Source organism: Aethalodelphis obliquidens, unplaced genomic scaffold, assembly GCF_003676395.1.
Source record: "Aethalodelphis obliquidens isolate GAN/ISIS:26980383/991018 unplaced genomic scaffold, ASM367639v1 scaffold41, whole genome shotgun sequence".
In the NCBI taxonomy this organism is placed as follows: Eukaryota; Metazoa; Chordata; class Mammalia; order Artiodactyla; family Delphinidae; genus Aethalodelphis; species Aethalodelphis obliquidens.
The window spans coordinates 13,094,722-13,115,270 of NW_020837985.1; the positions used below are offsets into that span (position 1 = coordinate 13,094,722).

The 20,549-nt window shown below is 45.8% G+C and overlaps 1 protein-coding gene across 1 annotated transcript in view; it reads right to left on the reverse strand.

Annotated features, from left to right (window-relative positions):
• FAM135B (family with sequence similarity 135 member B) overlaps positions 1 to 20,549 on the reverse strand; it is a 162,296-nt gene that overhangs the window by 12,205 nt on the left and 129,542 nt on the right. The window contains exons 9-12 of the mRNA XM_027132349.1: positions 14,134 to 14,289; positions 13,110 to 13,183; positions 8,715 to 8,869; positions 621 to 2,619 (exon numbers count right to left, since the gene is read on the reverse strand). Of these exons, the coding sequence (XP_026988150.1) occupies positions 621 to 2,619; positions 8,715 to 8,869; positions 13,110 to 13,183; positions 14,134 to 14,289 (2,384 nt within the window). The remainder of the gene's footprint in view (positions 1 to 620; positions 2,620 to 8,714; positions 8,870 to 13,109; positions 13,184 to 14,133; positions 14,290 to 20,549) is intronic.

Sequence of the window (20,549 nt, forward strand, 5' to 3'; positions counted from 1 at the left end):
TAAAGGGATGGACTCTGGCATTTCAAAAGGAGCGATAAACTTAAGAACCACACAAAAGGGGCTTAGGAAGAAAATCTGAATTAGTCCTATTCCCAAAAGGTTCTCAAAGAAATATGCCAAGACAGAGGTACAATGACACTCATAAGATAGTTGTTCATCGTAAGAAAAACTGAAGAAAAAACATTTATGGTTTATCTCTAAAGGATCTTGTTAACAAAATCATGGTACATTTATACAATGGAATATTACACTAAAATGGTAATGCAAAAATAGATTTATAAATATATAAAGACGTTTCCAATATATTAAGTTGGAAAAAACTTAGAGTTTGTCAAGAATTGTCTTACTTTTGCAAATTAATAGCATATACATAGAGGTGCACATAGGAAGACGTATAGATGAACTTACACAGGGGCTATATTTGAGATGGGCTTATTGATGATAGTTTTTACTTCTTTGCACTACTCTACATTCCTGATGTGTACGATAAGAATGTAACACTTTATTTAAGCCAGAAAATAACTGGTATCACAATTTTGAAATAGTATGCCTGAAATTGAGAGATATGTGGAAGAATCTAAAAGATGGTGCTGGTGTAGGTAAGCCACCAGCAAACCTACCTGAACATCCTTTCACTGACTTCCTCTTCCAACTTGCTGGCATGGTTCGGAACACCTCCAAAGGAACCCAAAGGTTGATGAGTGATGGGAAATGGGGTCTGTTTGGAAGAGAATCCAGCCCTGGCAGGGGTCTCCTTGGGCACAGACGAGAAAGGGAGACAGGTGGCAGTGCACGACATGGATAAGTTGACGACCTCGACAGCTTTCAGGCTGTCCAGAGAGAAGGTCTCTGCAGAGGTCACGTGGGACAGCATGACGGAGGGGCCTGCCCTCGGCTCCTGGTTTCCTGTAGCTTGGGAGTGGACGGAGTGAGTCCCAGTGGAGCACGCAGCGCCTGCTTCACGTCCATCCTCTGGGACGGCGTTAGGTCCTCTACTAAGTGCTGTATCATCAATGACGCCAGGTGAGCTGCTTCGCTCACCTGCTGAATCCAGGTTGATGATTTCGGCAGCTGACGTGCAACTCACTTCAGGCACCTCACGGTGGATGAAATGCTCAACGTCCAACATGCTGCTGTTGGGAAGAGCTCCTTTCCCCACATTAGAGCCTTTAGGCATGCGCTCTGGGGTCTCCACGAGTTCTCTAGGAAAAGCTCTGTACCTAGGGGTTTCAAGTGCTGGGATGCGTGGTATTTTTAAACTCAGACCTTTGGTTTCAAGCCCTGGAGGGTTATCGGTCCTGCCGTCAAGACAACAGGGTCCTTGAGGATCAAGCGGATCCTCTTTACCTTTGGGGATATCTATGTAACCAGGGCCCTGCTGGCTGTCAGCATCTGAAACTACCTCCACGAGGGAATGGTGAACCCCAGCATTACTCAGTTGAAGGCGGTGTCCGGAGGGATCCGTGCTCCTGGTGTGCACAGCTGAAGTCTCAGGAAGACCTCGCCCTTGCTGCAGGGAGTCCGCACCTTCAGCAGACTCCTCGGGGCTACTGATTTGGGGCGCAGAGACAGACTTGGTCAGTTTGGTGAGCGCCAGTTCCCTTTCCTCTTCCTCAAAAGGCAAAGAGCTAATGGAGGTGAGAGAGGCCTGGATCCCGCTCGGCAAACTTGTATTGCTCTCTGTGTGTCCGCCCTCTAAGGAGTTCCTGTGTAGAGCATGTCTTCGAACCAGCTGGTGCAAGACATCCCGGTCACTAGGTAACTCCTGGGCTCTACTCCGAGCCTCGGACCAGGCAACGGAGCTTGGTTCACTCTCGATGCCTGAATCAGAGATGATGGACGAGGATCTCTTGATGACCCCAGAGAGTACGGACACTCCCTCCCGCTCCTCTGAGTGAGGGTCCTCTGGGGAAGCCTTGACGTCCAAGGGATCCCTCAAAGAAGAGCTGAGTGGATCACAGGGCTCCGAGGGGATGAGCTTCAGACTTAGCACCATCTTGCTCCCCTGGTCTGCTCCCTTTCCAAGAGTACTTAACTCATGGAGTGTGGTTTTCTCTGAAGAGCTGGCATCGTGATGACCTCCACCTGCTACCCCTTTGCTTAGCTCAGTTCTGTCTAATTCATAGTTATCTCGAGAGCACCCGCTCTCGTGCTGGGTACTGGTGACCGCTATGGGGTCAGCTCTGCAGGGGTTCTTATTGCTAGAATTCACATCCATGTAGGTCAGTGCTGGGGCCTGGTCATCCTCTGGACCAGGACTCCTCCTGGGCAGGTCCTCATCTGTCGGCGGCTGCGTTCCAACATCAGACCTTTGGCCAGTCCGACGTTCATCTTCAGGCAAACCTGGTTTGTTCTGGAATTCACCAATTGTCAGATACACCTGAGATTCTGAGCACACGTCCGTATGACTAGGTGTGGTGACATTCTCATTTGGCCCTGGACACCTAATAACCTCTTCGTTAGAGTCCATCTGGGGTGGTTTCATGGTGGGCAAGACAAGGTCTTCCCTCAAAGATGATTTTCTATTTACAATATGGTTCTCCTCTCTGTCGTTTAGATTCAGTATTGCGGGACTTGTTGCTGCAACATCAAAACTAGGGTAAACACTCAAATTATGCCCTACAAAAAGAAAAAAAGAAAGAAAAATGTGTTATACTTTAAGAATCTACATTCATGGGGCTTCCCTGGTGGCGCAATGGTTGAAAATCCGCCTGCCAACGCAGGGGACACGGGTTCGATCCCTGGTCTGGGAAGATCCCACATGCCGCGGAGCAACTAAGCCCGTGCGCCACAACTACTGAGTCTGCACGCCGCAACTACTGAAGCCCGTGTGCCTAGAGCCCCTGCTCTGCAACAAGAGAGGCCACCACAATGAGAAGCCCGCACACCGCAACCAAGAGTAGCCCCTGCTTGCCGCAACTAGAGAAAGCCCGCATGCAGCAACGGAGACTCAACTCAGCCAAAAATAAATAAATAAAATAAATACATTTATTAAAAAAAAATCTACACTCACGAATTACCCAAATGCCTGATTGTATAATAAAGAGTTTGTCTGGACTTTGTTCCTGCTTCCTGGGAGATATCCTCTAAATTCTTGGAATTTCCCAAGCGATAGGAATGTCGGCTATTCACGGTGGATCCTGAGCTAGTGATAACGAAGTGACTCATGGTGAGTCCTCTGATAGTCTGTGCTGAGGAGGTGACTCAGGACGGGGGCTGGCCATGCCAGAAAGCCCGACCACGTGACTAGTTGACTGAGGATTTGAACCAAGTGACGTCGGTACAACCTCTGGAGAGGAGAGATGGGCTGGGGATTGAGTTCCTTACGTGGCCCACGATTCAATCAATCATGCCTACATTATGAAACGCAGTATCAACTCTAGACATGGAGGACTGACTAAGCTTCCCCGGTGGGCAATGTACATTCATATACCAGGAATAGCAGTCCTGGGGGCATAAAAGTTTCATGTTTGGGACCCTTCCAGACCTCGCCCTATGATTGGCTGGTCTTTATTTGTATCCTTTCTAACAATACTGAAATCATAAGTATATCCCTTTCCTGAGTTCTATGAATTGTTCCAGCAAATTATCAAACCTGAGGGGGTCATGGGAATCCCTGGATTGGTAGCCAGTTGGTCAGAAGTCTGGGAGGCCTGAGAACCCCCGAGCTTGTGGCTGAGTTGTGAAGGAAGGACAATCGTATCAGAGACTGTGCCCTTAACCTGTGAGGTTTGCCCTAATACCGGATTATCAGTGTCAGAAATGCGTCACACTAATGCAAAAGCTGCCACCGATTATAATTCTTGATTTACCTTTTACTTAGTAAAAAACCATTTTGAATAATTACCAGTTACAAATAGTAAAACATGTACCCATCTTGTGTACAGTATTTACAGAGTATAGAGAATGTTTTGGAGCCAGGAGCCCCTGGTCTCCAATCCTGACACTGACACTTGCCAGCTGTGAGACCTCGGACAGTTAGAAAAAAACAATAAGCCTTTTTCCTAGTTGAATACATTTTCTTCTCGGGTGGGCAGGTTCATAGTAACCAGTGGGCCTCACAGCCATAACTCAGAGCAGACTTCTGATATGAAATGGACACATGGGGAAGACAGGTTTCTGCTTTCTGACGGGAAACACTGCCAAGCTTGAGCTCCGTAACCAGGGCAATTATCGTACACGGCACTCAGACCACAAGAGGTTCCCAGGTTCGCTTTGGTCTTTATAGCAGGGTGGAGGCGCGCCAAAGTGTGACCTTCTTTTTCTTACTTTTCTTGAGGGTAAACTATTATGTCTCTCATTCTCTCCCCTGGTCTCTTTTCTCTTCTATTTCATTCCCCTCCTCCTTCTTTTATTTTCTTTCTCTCTCTCTCTCTCCCCCTCCCAATATGCATAATTGGGATAAGTGCCTGTAACATAGCTCTTTTGAGAAAGCTATATGATAGATTATTCAATTTTCATATACACCAAACACACAAAAAAGGGGACTGGCCTTTTATTTTCTTTAAACAGTTTAAATCTTCCATGCAATTTTAACGAAGTTAAATGAATATAATCATTATTAACATTATCATGGAGTAAACCATTGAGACACTTACTTAAAAACTACATGGAGCTTTTAGACATCATCATCTCATCCTTTGAGTGAAATTTAAGATTGGGTCAAGGATCAGAACAAAGATTGTGGAGAATGAATCTCTTCCTTCCCTGGACATGTTCTTTGCATCTTGAGACACTGAGCAAATTTCCCTTCCTCTGGGGAACTGTCTCACACCCTACAGCAAGTTAGACATTCTCTGTTGCAAATTCCTAGTGTCCCCTCTACACACATGTAGTGTAACACATCTACCACCAAACCATGATCCATGTGGGCATGGCTTGTTCCCCCTGGAGAGAAGAGTTTGTGTTTTATAAGTATCTATATCCCCAAGGCTAGCATCCTGGCTACTTCACAGCCAATGAATTGTGTTCATAGAATGAATTGAGAATAGCTCAGAAATGCAGCAGAACAATGACTATTACTCTCATCGACTGTTTGTGCCGGTGTGAAAAACACAATTTCAATATTATTTAGTCCTACAAATGGTAGATTGACATATCCTATGTGCAAAGCCCTATACTGGGCCAAGGTTTAGAGAGAGGGAAAGTGGGGATCAGTTATAATCGTGAACCACTCTTTGTCTTTATGGGATTTTCAAAATATTGGGAAACAAACATGGTACAGGACAACTGGGTCTCCTACCAAAACATGTGGGTTGTATGCTGGAAAATACGAATTGAGCTTCTTCATAAAAGGAGAAAATGGGTCAACCTAAGTAGGGAGGGTAGTGTGCGCAAAGGCCCAGGAGTCTGGGCGGCATAGTCTGCAGGTGTTGGTTGGATCCCACGTGGACGCAGCAAGAGTGAACAGAGGAAGTGGGGGAAGGGCATGAGGTTAGACAGGAAGAAAGAGCCCACAATATGGATGAACTTGAGTGCCTCGTAGGAGTAAGGAGTCTGGTCCTTATATGACAAGTAACAGGTGGATTAGTGGGTTCTTGAAACAAAAAGGAAAGATTTATCATAGACAGTTAAGACAGGACATAGGAAGCCCAGTGAGGAAGTAGACTGTCAAAACAGCTATTTTAATTTCACTACTACAACTACGGGAAAAATGAGAGTAGCAAAGGATTTGATTCACAGAGGATGGATTTAGACTCAGAGACTAACGGTATTAGTTGACGTGCATTCGTAACTTCCTCTGTGCCAGTGGACGAAACTATCCACTGCTTCCAGTAGCCTATGGAGTAGAAACCACAATCCCTGTTGCCCAATTTCATATAGTTACTAGATGTTGGCAAAAAAAAGTTCAAATCCAGGCAATCTGGCCAACTTAAGATCTTAGGAAAACAGCCGAATTGCCTTGGGACAGGAGAGTGAGGGGGTGGGTGAGAGAAGGGATTACAGATCATATAGACAGAATTTGCAAGTTCCTGGTACAGGTTAAGTATTCCAGCCACAGTCCTACAGCAGACCACGAAGAAACATTACAATTTTAGTATGAAAACGAAATTCTTTTCTTTCCCTTTTTCCACTACACTAAAAGAATGGAATACAAACCCAAAAACTTCATTGCAAATTATAAAAATTAAGGCCACCAAGCCCTTGAGGAATAAGAAAATAATTCTTTATTCGCTAATACTTTTGCTCCAGGATTAAAGCATCACCAAAGTAAAGTGTAAAACAGCAAGAACCTCAAGAATAGCTTTGGGAAATAGACTCACAGACATAGAAAACAAACTTAGGGTCACCAGAGGGGAGGAGGAGAGAGAGAAATTAGGAGTTTGGGATTAAAATATGCACACTACTATATATAAAATAGATAACCAACAAGGACCTACTGTGTAGCGCTGGGAACTATACTCAATATCTTGTAATAACCTATAATGGAAGAAAATGTAAAAAAAGGCTATATATATTTACATAGATATGTGTATATATAACTGAATCACTTTGCTCTACACCTGAAACTAACACAACATTGTAAATCAACTACTTCAATAAAATTTTCAAAAATAAGGATATCTTTGGGGTTTGAGCATGGATACAGGTGACTCTGTAAAAGTAGTTTTGGGGATGGGGATGGATCAGGTGAGAGGCGTGTGAGGGAAGCCTTGGGGAAGTATCCAGGCCTCTGAGAGCAACTGCCTCGGGGTTCTTCCAGGGAGATGTGATAAATGCTGGGGTCCTAGCCTTGGCCGAGTCCCATGTCCAAAGCACATAACAGAAGTTGTAAAGCAATGCCGGTCCTAAAATACTCTGTAGATGTGGACAGTGCATGGCTTCCAGGGACCTGCGTGGGCAGATGGCCCTAGAAAGACCTCCCCTAACAATGTCTTGCCGCTGTGGAACTCTAGGGCAGTGATGTGATGGGCAGTAAAGAGGGTTGTCAGGGAGCCCCAGAAAGGCTGAGATTGACTTTCCAGCTAAAGCTGCAGGAGGGATGGGGCTCAGCTGAAATGAGGTTGGTTTATAAAAAATAAAGCTATGTGATAGTATATAGAGCACATGTGAGCTGGGGGACTGCGATGTATACCCACTAGAGTACCTATGAATATGCACGTAAAAGAAAGACTGGAAGGTGATCTGAAGTCTAATAATGATAGTATTGGGGGGTCTGATAGTGGGTGCTTATTTTAAAATCTTCTCTAACTGTTCAAATTTTCTGTAGTTCAATCATATAACTACAATGAAGATCAACATATGTACACACACAGTCTCAATCCAATGTTCTGAGCTTTTTTTTTTTCTTTCAATATATACATGTATTTTTTTTTAGATGGGTGCCAAATTTTATTTATTTATTTGTTTATTTATTTTTTACCTTTATTGGAGTATAGTTCATTTACAACATTGTGTTAGTTTCAGGTGTACAGCACGGTGACTCAGTTATACATATACATGTATCCACTGTTTTATTTTTTTGTTTAGATTCTTTTCCTATATAGGCCATTAGGGAGTACTGAGGTCGTTTTGAGCAGCTGGTTGGCTGCCATCTCTGGAGCTCACACGCAGTCACGCCGTCATACGGAGCGCAGACACTAGATGTCAGGGTACAACTGAAAACCGAACAACATCTTTGGTTTGCAACGTTGCAGCCCTTGGAAGTCACCTAGACTTTTTAAAACATCCTACAAATCTCAGATTGCGGAAACTCTGAAATTTAAGGGGCCTCTCCTTTAATGATGGGCACCCCAATAGAATGGTTTAAAAAATATTTTGCCCAGAGATGACAAGCTGACACGGGCTTTGGCACTGCAGTGACTCGGCTTTGAATGTGGCTTTTACAAGCTGGGTCAGCTTGGATTAACATTTACCCTCTTTGTGCCTCAGTTTTTCTCTGTTAAATAGACTTCTGAGGTTGTTTATAGGGTTAAAGAGGGAAAGCTCATAAAACCTCCAGCATAGGGGCTGGCATAGTTTGGTCCTTTAAGGGATCACGGGTCTCTTTCAGCTCTGTCATTTGTACGAGCTTGTTGTGTTTCCATGAGCAGGGCTGTGCAGGGGACAGGGAACGGACATTCTCTCTGCAGTTTGCACTAGGCTCCTTCCAGTTGATGGGTCAGTTCATTAACAAACTCCGTGCAGCCCCAGCAAAACAGATTGCAATCTGCACACACAGACACAGACACACACACACACACACACACACACACGTTACCTCTTCCCCCTGAAGTGAGCTGTTCAACCATTAATCCATATATTTATGTGCCCACTTTCTCAAATACTTTACCTGGCTCGTTCCATACAGCAAGCACCGCATAGGAATGTCAACCGAACGCCATTTAGGTTCAACCAGAAATGAACTTATATTTGAATTGTACATTTGAGATAAGAAAAGATCTCCATCTGACTCTCAGGGGACTCTGGTGAGGGGGAGAATTTGGTTCCCATCTTACAGGTGAAAACACTGAAGCACTAAATACAATTCCACCCCAGGAGTCCAAAAGGGAGTCTTTACTATAAGTGTCCTTGGCTTCCATTGCTTTGTCCATTCACGGCAACAAAGTCATTTCCAATAACAAGCTTAACCTTAGCTCTTGCTTCTCCTCTAGGAACTGACAAATACTTCATTGATTTGTTCCCATGGCTGCTGGGATGTAAACGGAGCAACTGATGGGAACCCAGTGGCAAGCCCTACCCTTGAGGTTTCCAAAGCAAAAAAGAAGACACACCTGTGGCAGGGCAGTCCACATATCTGTCCTCGAAGATAACGGGCAGAGTGTTCCAGTCGCCGTCAATGTCCAGACACTCTGCAGGGAGCGGGGGCATGGTGGCGAGGTACTCCGAATTCCGGACATCCAGAGACAGCTGGCTGTGGGTCTGGATCCTGGGGAACACAGACCCGATGAGCATTCAAGGAAGATTTAAAGGTTTTAAACTTACTGTTCCATCCCTCTTATCCCAAGACAGCATTCAGAAGATGTTCAGTAGACTCTAACAATTGTCGTCTGTCTGTCTCCCCTCCCTTTCTTCCCAGCTACCTACCCAGCCCCCAAAGCCCTAGTCTGCTTTGAATCAGAACTGCTCTGGGTGCTGACACGGATTGTGTGTTTAGGCAAAACCCCAGGGCATTTAGCGCATACCAATTAGTAGAATGTAATAAATACCATTCTAGTGGAATGGACGCTGAGTTTCTAAATGGCTAGGAATCGTAAATTCGTGTTTTGGAGGAAACACCTAAATCTATATATACTTTACTCCTATTTCTCTAACTACCTATAGCACTTAGGGTCTTAATCATATTTGGTGGCATCTGAATTCAGAACCATCTAAAATTGCCTTTTTACTGCTTGCTGTGTGGACAACAGGATCCTTGATTAGGGCATCAATTCCCCTAGTTCAGGAGCCATATTTCTGGTTTCCTGCCTATAGGATTTTAAAAGGCCCCTTGTTCCTCCTCCATGACCCAGATATCACTCCACGAGTAGCGATATGATTCCAGAATTTGAAATAAATAGTATTCCTAGTTCAAAGGCTGGGCTGGTGGAAAATGTTTACTCCCTTCTCTCAAGTCCCTGCAAAATGGCAAGAGTTTATTTTTCCCCCATGAAGGGAAAATTATTAACAATCCATCATTTTTCTCCATGCCAGCTCACTCACTCTTGCCCAAGCGAAGATGATGCTCTTATCGGGTTGGTGAGTTTGGGAGAAGAATTGAGCACGCATAGCTACTTTCTGTCTGTCTGTCTTTCTGTCTCTTTGTCCAACTGCAGACGTTTTTAGAGCAGCCTGACTCTGGAAGTCCCAAACTCACTCTCCAGCCCTTTAGATTATCTGCCCGCAGAGAACAGTGCTGTAGCTGTGGAACGTTGCACAGGCCAGAGCAACTTCTGTAATCCAGCATCCTCAGTAAGAAATATGATGAAGAAGGACATGTACGCACATATGCTATTTTATATACGTATATTTAACATAAATATTAAATGTGTATATTTCATTTGCCTCTTATTTCTCAATGGGATTTTAACCTATGAAAGAAAAAGAGAAGCAATTTATTCTCTCCCTCAAAGCCATGAAGGCCGTTGCAAATTCATCATTCTTTGGACCTCTGTCTGAATATTTAAATGGAATTTTGTTGCAATCAGTTCTGCACTTCTCAGCTATCATCAATTTTTGGTCCAGTTTTCAGCTTATTAACAAAGTATATTGATTGAACACCAACGTGCATAGGATGGTGTGCACAGGGTAGGGAGTAAACCTAGAGGACTGAAACTTGATTCTGGACCTTAAGAACTTATAGTCATGGATAAGTTAGGTGGTTAATCAGGTAATTATAATACAACAGGATAGGTGCTGGAGAGTCAGAACTAAGTTATTTTAGGCAGGGAGTTCTCTCTTGCTGGAACGTAGCATACAGACATTGTGAATGTGACCACACACCTCACACAATGCTTCTCACGTGTTAACAAATAACTAAAAATTCCAGGGCATGTACGCTATGAGCTACCACCTCACACCTGTTAGGGTGGCTATTACTGGAACAAACAAGCGTTGGTGAGTACGTGGAGAGGCTGAAACCCTTGTGCCCTGTTGAGGGGAAGGCAAAATGGTGCAGCTGCCGTAGAAAACAGTATGGAAGTTCCTCAAAAACTTCAAAATAGAGATACCATATGAGCTGGCAATCCCACTTCTGAGTATTTATCCCAAATAATTGAGATCAGTATATTTAAGAGATATTAGCACTCCTATGCACATAACAGCACTATTCGTAACAGCCAAGATATGAAAACAAGCTCACTGCCCATGGACAGATGAATGGATAGAGAAAATGTGGGACAATGGAATATTATTCAGCCTCGAAAAAGGAGATTCTGCAATCTGTGACAACAGGGATGGATTTTGAGAATATTACGCTAATAATGCCAGTCACAGAGGGACAAACATTGCATGACTCCGCTATACAGGAGGCGTCTACACTAGTCAGATTCCTAGAATCAAAGAGGGGAGGGGTGGTTGCCACGGGTTGGGAGAGGGGAAAATGGAGAACTGCTCATCACGGGGCATAAGGTTCCAATGAAGTAAGATGAAGTGCTGGAGCCAGTTCATATTGGCTTGCAAGAGCCAGCTGTTTACATCTCTTCCTGAATCCACATTCAGTGCTAACACATCCCTGGCTTGAAATTGACTATGATGGGAGCATGACACATGGAAATCGGCAAACACTACAGACTGGAGGTTTTTTTGTTTGTTTTTGCTTTCCTGAGAGCTAGATGTGAAACATTTATGAGGACCCTGGCCATACCTCTTCTCATAATTTTCTAGGTCTTTACCTTGATGTGTTTTTCTTTACTGATCACTATCTGAAATGATATCATGTACTTCTTGCCTGTCTCTCCACTAGAATGAGTGACCCATGGGGAGAACATCTTTATTCTGTTCCCCAGTGTCTATGTGAAGAGCAAACATTTGTGCAAGTCATCAGGCATCACCTAACTCTTTCTGAGCAGAGTCTGCAGCTGCCCCAGGTCGGGTCCTGTGCATGGATGTTCTCATGTGATCCTCACAACTATTATCCTACCCATTTTAAGGAAACAAGACTAGGTGAGCTTCAGGGAAAAAACAAACAAACAAACATACAGAAAATTAATTCTCTCAAGGATCTGCTGCGAGTAGAGGAGCAGGATTTTGAACCCAGGTCTCCCGGATACCATATCATCTGTACTTTGTACAAGTGGTTGTCATTCCAACAAAACTCTTCCAGGACGCTAGCTGCCTATGTGTCTGTCACCTCCTTGTGTGTTCACACTCCTTGGGAATGCAGCCAGGGCCTGGCAGTTTGAGGCTTACATATCGTTGTGGTGATTTGGAATCAGATGTCCTGCAGTAGTCTTGAATTGCAGTGCTTTGCTCAGTGGTCCTCAAAGTGATGCTTATATTTGCCAAATTAACTCTCCCAATTTTCATTTTAAAAAATACAGTTGGTTCTAGCAGGGGGCTGGACTGAATGAATGAATGCATGAGCGAGTGACTCTAGATATTTCTAGAAAAGCCATTTTAACATGAGATATGTTTTCTTTGGTGCCCCTCTCAATTTCAGAATCCATGAGGCAAACTTCAACATTGCTGTAACTTTCCAACTAGAATTAAGTGTGGGGAGAAAATAAGGTTATAAAGATGAAGGTGAAAAGATCTTCGCGTCTGTCCTAAGTGATGGATGGATTTCAAGTGTTTCTCCTGCTGGATTTACTATAGCATCTCGAACACTATTCCATCCACATTTAGTTTGGAGGCAAATGTACTATTCAGAAACCCAAAGAAATGCTTGGACTTATGTAACCACGGCCAGACATCTTGGAGGAAGCACTGATTGTGCCCACAAGTGAAATCTACAATGAGAGACAATGACCTCATCTTATGTCAACCCTTTGACTTTTCTGATTTTTTTTTTTTTTCAGTACGCGGGCTTCTCACTGCTGGGGCCCCTCCCGTTATGGAGCACAGGCTCCGGACACGCAGGCTCAGCGGCCATGGCTCACGGGCCCAGCCGCTCCGCGGCATGTGGGATCCTCCCAGACCAGGGCACGAACCCGTGTCCCCTGCATCGGCAGGCGGACTCCCAACCACTGCGCCACCAGGGAAGCCCCTTTCTGAATATTTTTAAAATTTTTCTGGAGGAAGTCAAACTTAGATATTCATCTGTCCTCCTAATTAGGTAGTTCAGCCTTAATTCTTATGCTAAATGCATTTCATAGCTGCTGCAAAGTCTCAGGTGAATTTTTTTTTTTCTGACATTGCTTGTGCCCACACCACCTGCTTCTAATTCATTTTGCAAAGAGGACTCAGCACAGATGTCTTCAGGGACCTAGGAAGTCTTGATTCTGTCTACAAAACCATAAGGATACTCAACAACAACAAAATACTTTGTCTACTGATCTTCTCTGACACCTGCCAGCTCCTGCCTCTGCAATTTGTCTGACTCTTTTGCCTTCAGAGAAAATGCACCTGAATGTGCAGAGGTGGGCAGACTTCTCTCCTTCATGATTGGAGATGAAGGGAAGAAATAACTTTGAACAAGAATGTCCTTGGCGCTCAGGGTTCACGATGTGGGCATGCAACTGGTTACTTACAGATTTTCCTGAAAGGTCAAGACTGCAAGTTTTTGGTGCTCCATATAAAAGAAGGCCTCAGAAAACCTTCGGACCTGAGGAATAAAATAGTATAAACAATGTAACTCACTGGGTGGGTTTGGCCTTCACTTTTTTTTTTTAAATTAATTATTTATTTATTTTTGGCCACACCATGCAGCACGTGGGATCTTAGTTCCCGACCAGGGATCGAACCCGTGCTGCCTACAGTGGAAGCGCAGAGTCTTAACCACTGGACCACCAGGGAAGTCCCTAGCCTTGACTTTTTAAAAAGAAATTAAGGCTCAACGAGGGAAGTAACATATATTAATATCAGGGAGAGCTTAGCCCACAGCCCAGAGGTTCTGAAACACTAGTATTTCTACGCACCCCCAGCTGCCCTCTCTCTTTCTGGTTCTGAGCACAAACCTGATTTATGGACACAATTGAATGCATGTTTATGAATCTGCTCTCGGCTTGCGTTCTGTCGTTTGTACATTTAGGCCTTATTTCTTCTACTAGAATATGCGACCCTTGAACACAGAGGCCATAGATAAATGCAGATGAAATAGACTGTGCAAGGCTAGTCATGCAAGTGTGTCCGCTAAGCACTTTGCAGACTTAGCTATTTGGTACTCTTGCTGGAAATGAGAAGACCAACGTCTTTTACTATGCGTTAGTACCCACCACTGTGCACTCAAGCTGGTGGCAAAAAATGCGCTGGGAACAATGGAGTAGATGTGAAGACACTTCTGTGAAACACTAGCAAAGCACTTCGTCATATCCCTGAGATGGGCTTGCTATCGCTTAGTAGCCAAGGAAGGTATTTTTTGAATAGTAGAGCAAAGATGGGAGAGCCGAAGGAAGTTCATAAAGTTTCACTGTTAGTTCAGGGTGGAGAAGGGCTAGTATTGGGTCTACAGAAGTCCATCCCGACTTTTATTCTGCCCAATGAGCCAACTGTTGTAAAGCTTCCTTGAGGATCACTGGTGCATGATTTGAGAACTGATACCATTTAACCCCTTACCCGCAAGGTGTGATGCTCCTGGGTGAGATAAGCGGTCACTTGGGAGTGTAATGTCACCGTGTCCAGGAATTGGGTCCACAGAGCCATCAGGTGGGAGGCCAGCTGGGCAAGATCCTTACTTATCTGCTCAGCTATCTTCTCTGGATTATTCAACATCTGGGGAGGCAAAAGGGTGGCAGTAAAGGACCTCTGCTCCATGAAGCTACTGCCTCCTGAAGTCTTCACTGGCTTCTCAGCTTTTAACGAATCCCTCTCCTTTCTCTGGACTCTCCTCTGCATCCTATTACGTTCTGAACTCATTACTCGACAATCATGATAGCTTCCACTTATTAATATTTACTAGTTGGCAGGTAGAACACTAGGTGTTTTTATATGCCCTTTCCTATTTAATCCCCACAATGAACCTTTGGTAAAGTTACTGTAGTCATCATTTTATACAAAAATTAAATGAGAGAGGATGAAATAGCACACCCAAGGTCACACAAAGCTGAGATTCAACTGTAAGACCATCTCACCACAAAGCCCCGGCGCTACGCTGCCTTTACAGAGTAGGCGTCGTAAAACATCTCCCGAGAAACAATACAGTCTTTATAACCTCACGGCATCTGACTTGCTAGGTGATTTCCACATGGCCGTGCTCAACAGACCCGCCACCATCTTCCCCCCAACACTCCAAATTTCTTCAGAAGGATCCCAGGTTGTCTTAACGAAAGCTTGAAGGACCCAGCCTACAGAGGTCCGGAGCCCTTGCGGGGACTTTTGGCTAGCTTCAGTTTAGAACTACGAGGGCCGTCTGCCTGGGGGTAACTTTCATTGTGGAGAGGTGAGAAGAGAGATCACATCTCTGAGGACAGCCAGAGAACCAGTGGTCCAAGCCTAACTGAATTCTACGCTTCATCACTTACCCACCAAGAATTTAATGTGCATCTCCCATATCCCAGGCACATGTTTAGAATACATGGGAGCACAAAGATGAATTAGAGAGCGTCTCTTGGGACTTCCTTGGCGGTCCAGTGGTTAAGACTCGGCACTCCCAATGCAGGGGGCCCGGGTTCGATCCTTGGTCGGGGAACTAAGATTCTGCATGCCACAGGGTGTGGCAAATACATAAAGTGGAGTTCAGTAAATGTATTCAAAAGAAAAGGAGCGTCTCTGCCTGCAGAGAGCCTCTTCCACCAGAGGAGATAGGAACGTGGGTTAGCCCTGAGGAGTAGAGCCAATATTTCATAACTTTAAATTTAGTATAATCTGTAAAAATATCAAATACTATGCTGTGTATCTGAAACTAATATATTGTAAATCAACTGTATTTCAATAAAAATAGGTTTATACCATCCTTATCCTTAATATGCTTAAAAAGTCAACTTAAGAACACTGAAAAAAAGAAGAGTGGTGGGCATGTGTCTGTCTTAGAAGACGCAGCAGGACACACAACCATTGCTGTTTCAAACCCATCTCTGAGCTCCTTCTTTGCCATGTGCCTCAGTTTCTTCATCTGCAAAATGAGCGTGCAAAGCAAACAACCCTTTATGGGTGTAACAATGTATGAGGAGACTAAGTTCAAAGCCTCGCTTGAAACGCTGGAAGTTCCCTTCACTCTTCTTGGACTAAAGGCTGATGCTAGTATAAGGCATGCTGGGTGGAGCAAAGCATCTGAGAGTAAGAAAAACAGAGAAGGGCTTCCCTGGTGGCACAGCGGTTGAGAGTCCCCCTGCCGATGCAGGGGACATGGGTTCGTGCCCCGGTCCGGGAGGATCCCACAGGCCGCAGAGCGGCTGGGCCCGTGAGCCATGGCCGCTGAGCCTGCGCGTCCGGAGCCTGTGCTCCGCGACGGGAGAGGCCACAGCAGCGAGGCCTGCGTACCGCAAAAAAAAAAAGAAAAACAGAGAAGAAGGAATTTGACACTCTGTAGGGCTCTTTAATTGTTGGGTATTGCGGCTTTGTAATTAATGACTAGCTTCCGGGTACAAGGCATCATCCACCTGCAGCATCTCTAAGCTGCTTCTTCCAAGAGGAAAGATCAGTCTTTGGTGACAGCACAAGCTACAAAACTCCAAAACGAGAGAATGGCCCTGTCTTCTGATAGAAGCACTGTTTCCATCACTGGCTCTGCTGGGAGACAGGGACCAAACATGGAACGTCCACTCTTGGTTCAGTCCCATAATGCATGGCCCAAAGTCTTAAGAGGCAGAGAAGGAAGGATTGGGTTGGGGAGAGTAGGGGATGTGACTGGCCACTGGAAAACCTCGAGGCTGGAGAGTAAGGCTTTTAGATGGTCTATTAGTGGCTTATCTTGACATTCTCCAACACGTTACCCTCACTGCCAAGCTCCTGCATCAGCACCGGACACCTTTCTGCCCCTGACGACGTTCCCGGCCTTCCCTCTGGCGCAGTGCCGCCCATGGCTCCGGCCACAGCAACCTGAACACACAGCTCTTTCCAAGCACCAGGGCCTTGATCGGGCTGCACGTTCTCCTTGGAAGGCCTCCTGCCTCTTCCAATCTCCTTTCTCCCTCTCTTCACCACTTCGGACTTGTCTGTTCTCCACCAGGTAACTGTTTCAGAAGCCCGTGCAGTCACTCTTGCTCCTGATGGTTCTTTCAGAACTTCTATCGTGTGCCACGTGTAGGCCTAGCCTCCCTTCTCCTTGCGGTCTACTTGACCTTGCACAGACTACTCTCATGGTACACTTGCCATATGGTGCTTCGGTACCCTCCTTTGCCTGCACCCCAAGCTTTAGCTTTCTCAGTATTCTCGGTACCTACGCCGTGGCCGATGGATGATGGAAACTCGGTAACTCTTTATTGAGTCAGCTGGTGACTTTGCATCAGTGAGAGGCACCCGTGCCTTAGGAACTGGACTTCCTTTACTGGCCTTCTCGCCCTGACACCCACGGCTCTCCCCACTGTCCACTCCAGCAATTCTGGCAAACACAGCATGAATTCTGAGCTCAGCCCCCAGAGAGGAAAGGAAAAGCCATTCATTAAATGTGTCTGCGGGAGCACTATTTTCTTCCCCGAGTTGATGACAGCAATGGTTCCAGGTAAGATTGAGGCAGCTTCTAATGAAGCCACAAGAGGACCTTCCTGCTCTCACAGAGGCCTGGGCCTGTTCAGGTACAGACGATGGGTGTGGAAGGGTCTCTCTGGCAAGAAAAAGAGAAGCCCTTCACGCCGACAAGGAGGCAGTCTGGACCCAGTGCCATTTCAGGTGAAGCTCCTGAAAAATATACAGCCCCCCCTGCCGTGCTTTTCATCTGGGTCTAGCCACGCTCCTTTGCTCATTGACTCACCACCTCCGCCCCTTGCTCTGTTTACTGAAGTCTGAGCTTGGAGTATGCTGAGCTCTGGGAAGCCAAAGATAAGTATGTCCAGTCCTGGAAGGGGCACATGGTCCAGTTACAGCTATTTATCTCGATAGTTAGACCTACAAAGTACTGTGAGAGAGATACGTCCTGAGTGCTGTGAAAGGGTCATGGAAGGCTTCCCGGAGGAGGTGATGCCTGCGTTGCATCTTCAAGGTAAGCAGGTGTCAGGTGGAGAAAAGTCTGCTTTATACGCCCTGAGCTAGCCGCGTTCTCTCACCATGGGCCTCACTCCTGGCTGCACGCTGAATCACTGGGAGACCGTAAAGCGTTTGGGCCCATCTCTGAGGGTAGGACTCAGACACCAGGATTTTTCCATTGCTGTCTGGTAGACACTCAACATGATTTGAACCTGTTTGCTGAGTTTCATTAGAACCTTTCCACCCGTTACGGAGAGCACAAGCCATCCCTTTTCTAATCAGGCTGCACAGCGGGGATCCCGATCGTGGGCTCCAATCACCTTTCCAGCCCAGACCCCCAAAACTGGCTTCAAAGGCTCCCTCTGCAGCCGTCCTGGGCCCCGAGCACCCACGGTGCTTCCGTCAGGTCGAGTCTCGCCCTGGCTTTGCATGGTTGTTCCCTCCCCGCCTCACTCCTAATGCCACCTAGAGCCTCCGGTGCTCACACAGGCCCCTCGTCTTACACTTCCTGGTCCAGCACTGATGCTCTTGAGAGCTCGCGCCTCCTGCGTGAACAAATCTGTTTCACCCCAGGCTGTTAGTCCTGGGAAGCTCTCTGCCATCTCGGTTGTATTCCCAACAAAAAGCAGAGTAGCTGGCACACCGTAGGTGTGCACCGTAGGTGCTTAAGAAATGTGTGTAAGATTCACACAGAGTAAAGGTGCAGATGAACTACTCCGTGAGTGTAGAGCTCTATGTTTTCAAATTGTCTTAAATCACCTGAAACAGTTTCCACTGTCCAATCCGTCCTTGAGATGGATGCTTTTGTGACCATGTGCTTGGTTGACCACTAGGTGGCGATGTCCTGCCTCTAAAAGTTCTGTGGGCTGTGAATGTGCCTTTTGGGGAGGCGGTGGGGGCGGGGGGGGGGGGCAGGGAGGAAGCTTTGTTTCTTTCACTCCCAGCACCAGGCCAGCCCTTTAAAAAACCGCAGACCAGGCTGTGCTCCTCCCAGGCTCCCCCTTTCCCTCCGTGTCACCCAGCTGCATCCCTGCAGCAGTCAGCTAATTTGGTTGCTTTGTACCGAATAAAGCCTGAGGCAACACTGTCACTCAAAACCAGGGGCCTTTTCCCTGCAGTTTGGGGGCCGGTACCAAAGGAAGCAGGCAACCCGCTGGGTTTTCATGAAATATATCTAAGAACTCATTGGTAGCCCGAGCTGTGGCCTGAACCACTGCAGGGACCAGATGCATCAGTATTGCAGTGGCTCGCAGATGGCCTTGGGTTCAGGCCCCCGGCCCATCCCTTAGTGGTTCAGGGACCATGATGCTCCTCTGTGTCTGCTTGTGGCCAAACGCATGGGGGCATATCCATGTCTCCCCCTGCACTCGCAGGCTGCAGTGGGGGAACCCCTGGTGCATTTGTACGTTTCAGGGGTACAGCATAATGATACGTGTACATACTGCGACATGACAGCCACAATAAGGTTACTTAATACACCTGTCGCCTCACATAGGTACAATGTCCTTTTTCTTGTGATGAGACCTTTTAGGATCTACTCTCTTGGTAAATTTAAAATATATAATACAGTACTGTTAACTATAATCACCATGCTGTATCCCCAGAACTTACTTATAACTGGAGGCTTATACCTTTTGACCACCTTCACCCATTTCCCTCACCTCCCCCCATCGCCCCTGGCAACCACCAATATGGTCTCTGTTTCTGTGAGCTTTTTTTTTGTTTTTAGATTCCACATATAAGTGAGATCATACAGTATTTGTCTTTCTCTGAATGACTTAGTTCACTTAGCATCATGCCCTCAAGGTTCATCCATGTTGTCACGAATGGCAAAATTCCATTCTTTTGATGGCTGTATACTATTCCACTGCAGACAGACACACTGCATTTTCTTCACCCCTTTGGGTGGACACTCAGGTTTCTTCCATGTCTTGGCTATTGTATATAATGCTACAATGGACATGGGGGTGCAGATACCTCTTCTAGATAGCGATTTCATTTCCTTAAAATAAATACCCAGAACTGGGATTGCTAGATCGTATGGTAGTTCTGTTTTTTAATTTTTTGAGGAACCTCCATACTGTCCTCCCCAGTAGCTGCACGGATTTTCATTCCCACCAACAGTGCACGAGGGTCCCCTTTTCTCCACACCCTCGCCAGCACTTACCCCTTGTCTTTTTGTTGAGAGCTATTCTAACAGGTGTGAGATGCTATCTCACTGTGGTTTTGATTCATCTGGGGAACTTGTAATGAAAATGCAAATCCCTGAGCTCTACTCCCATCTACTCTGTTTCAACCTGTTTAGATGGGACCCAGGCCAGGGTGCGTCTAAAGTCCAAATGTGTTTCTACTGAGAGGCCAGGGATGAGAAACAGTGGTTTAAAAGATAGAAACGTCAAGTTTGCAATGAGACAGTCTTGTGAGTCCTGCTCTGAGCATGGATTAGCTGTGTCACCGACCCTGAGCTACACACTCCTTTCCACCTCATCTGACTCTCGTTACAGGAGGATAGCCGTGCTCACCCAGACCGTCCAACGCAATGGGATGTGAAAGCGTTCCAGAGGTTGTAAATAACAGAACAGCCTGCATTTGCCAAGTACTCACTAAGCACGTACTCTTAATACGTGATTGATGAACTTTGGGCAAATGCAAAGCACTGTTTTCAAAATCATCATCTTCATGGAAGCTGGCCTCCTGCCACGTGTGAGCCATCTGAGCACGGGTGCAAGGTTTCTGTCACCCTCCGTGAGAAGCACACAGCCCGTAGTCAGTAAACGTTTGTTAGATGCATGGTTAATAGACAAATAAAAAGTGTGAATGTCAGGGAAACCAAGACCCGTTAACCTGTTTGGTGTTTTTCAAAATATCTAGCACATGGCCAGGCACACGACAGGTGTCTAAGAGACACAATG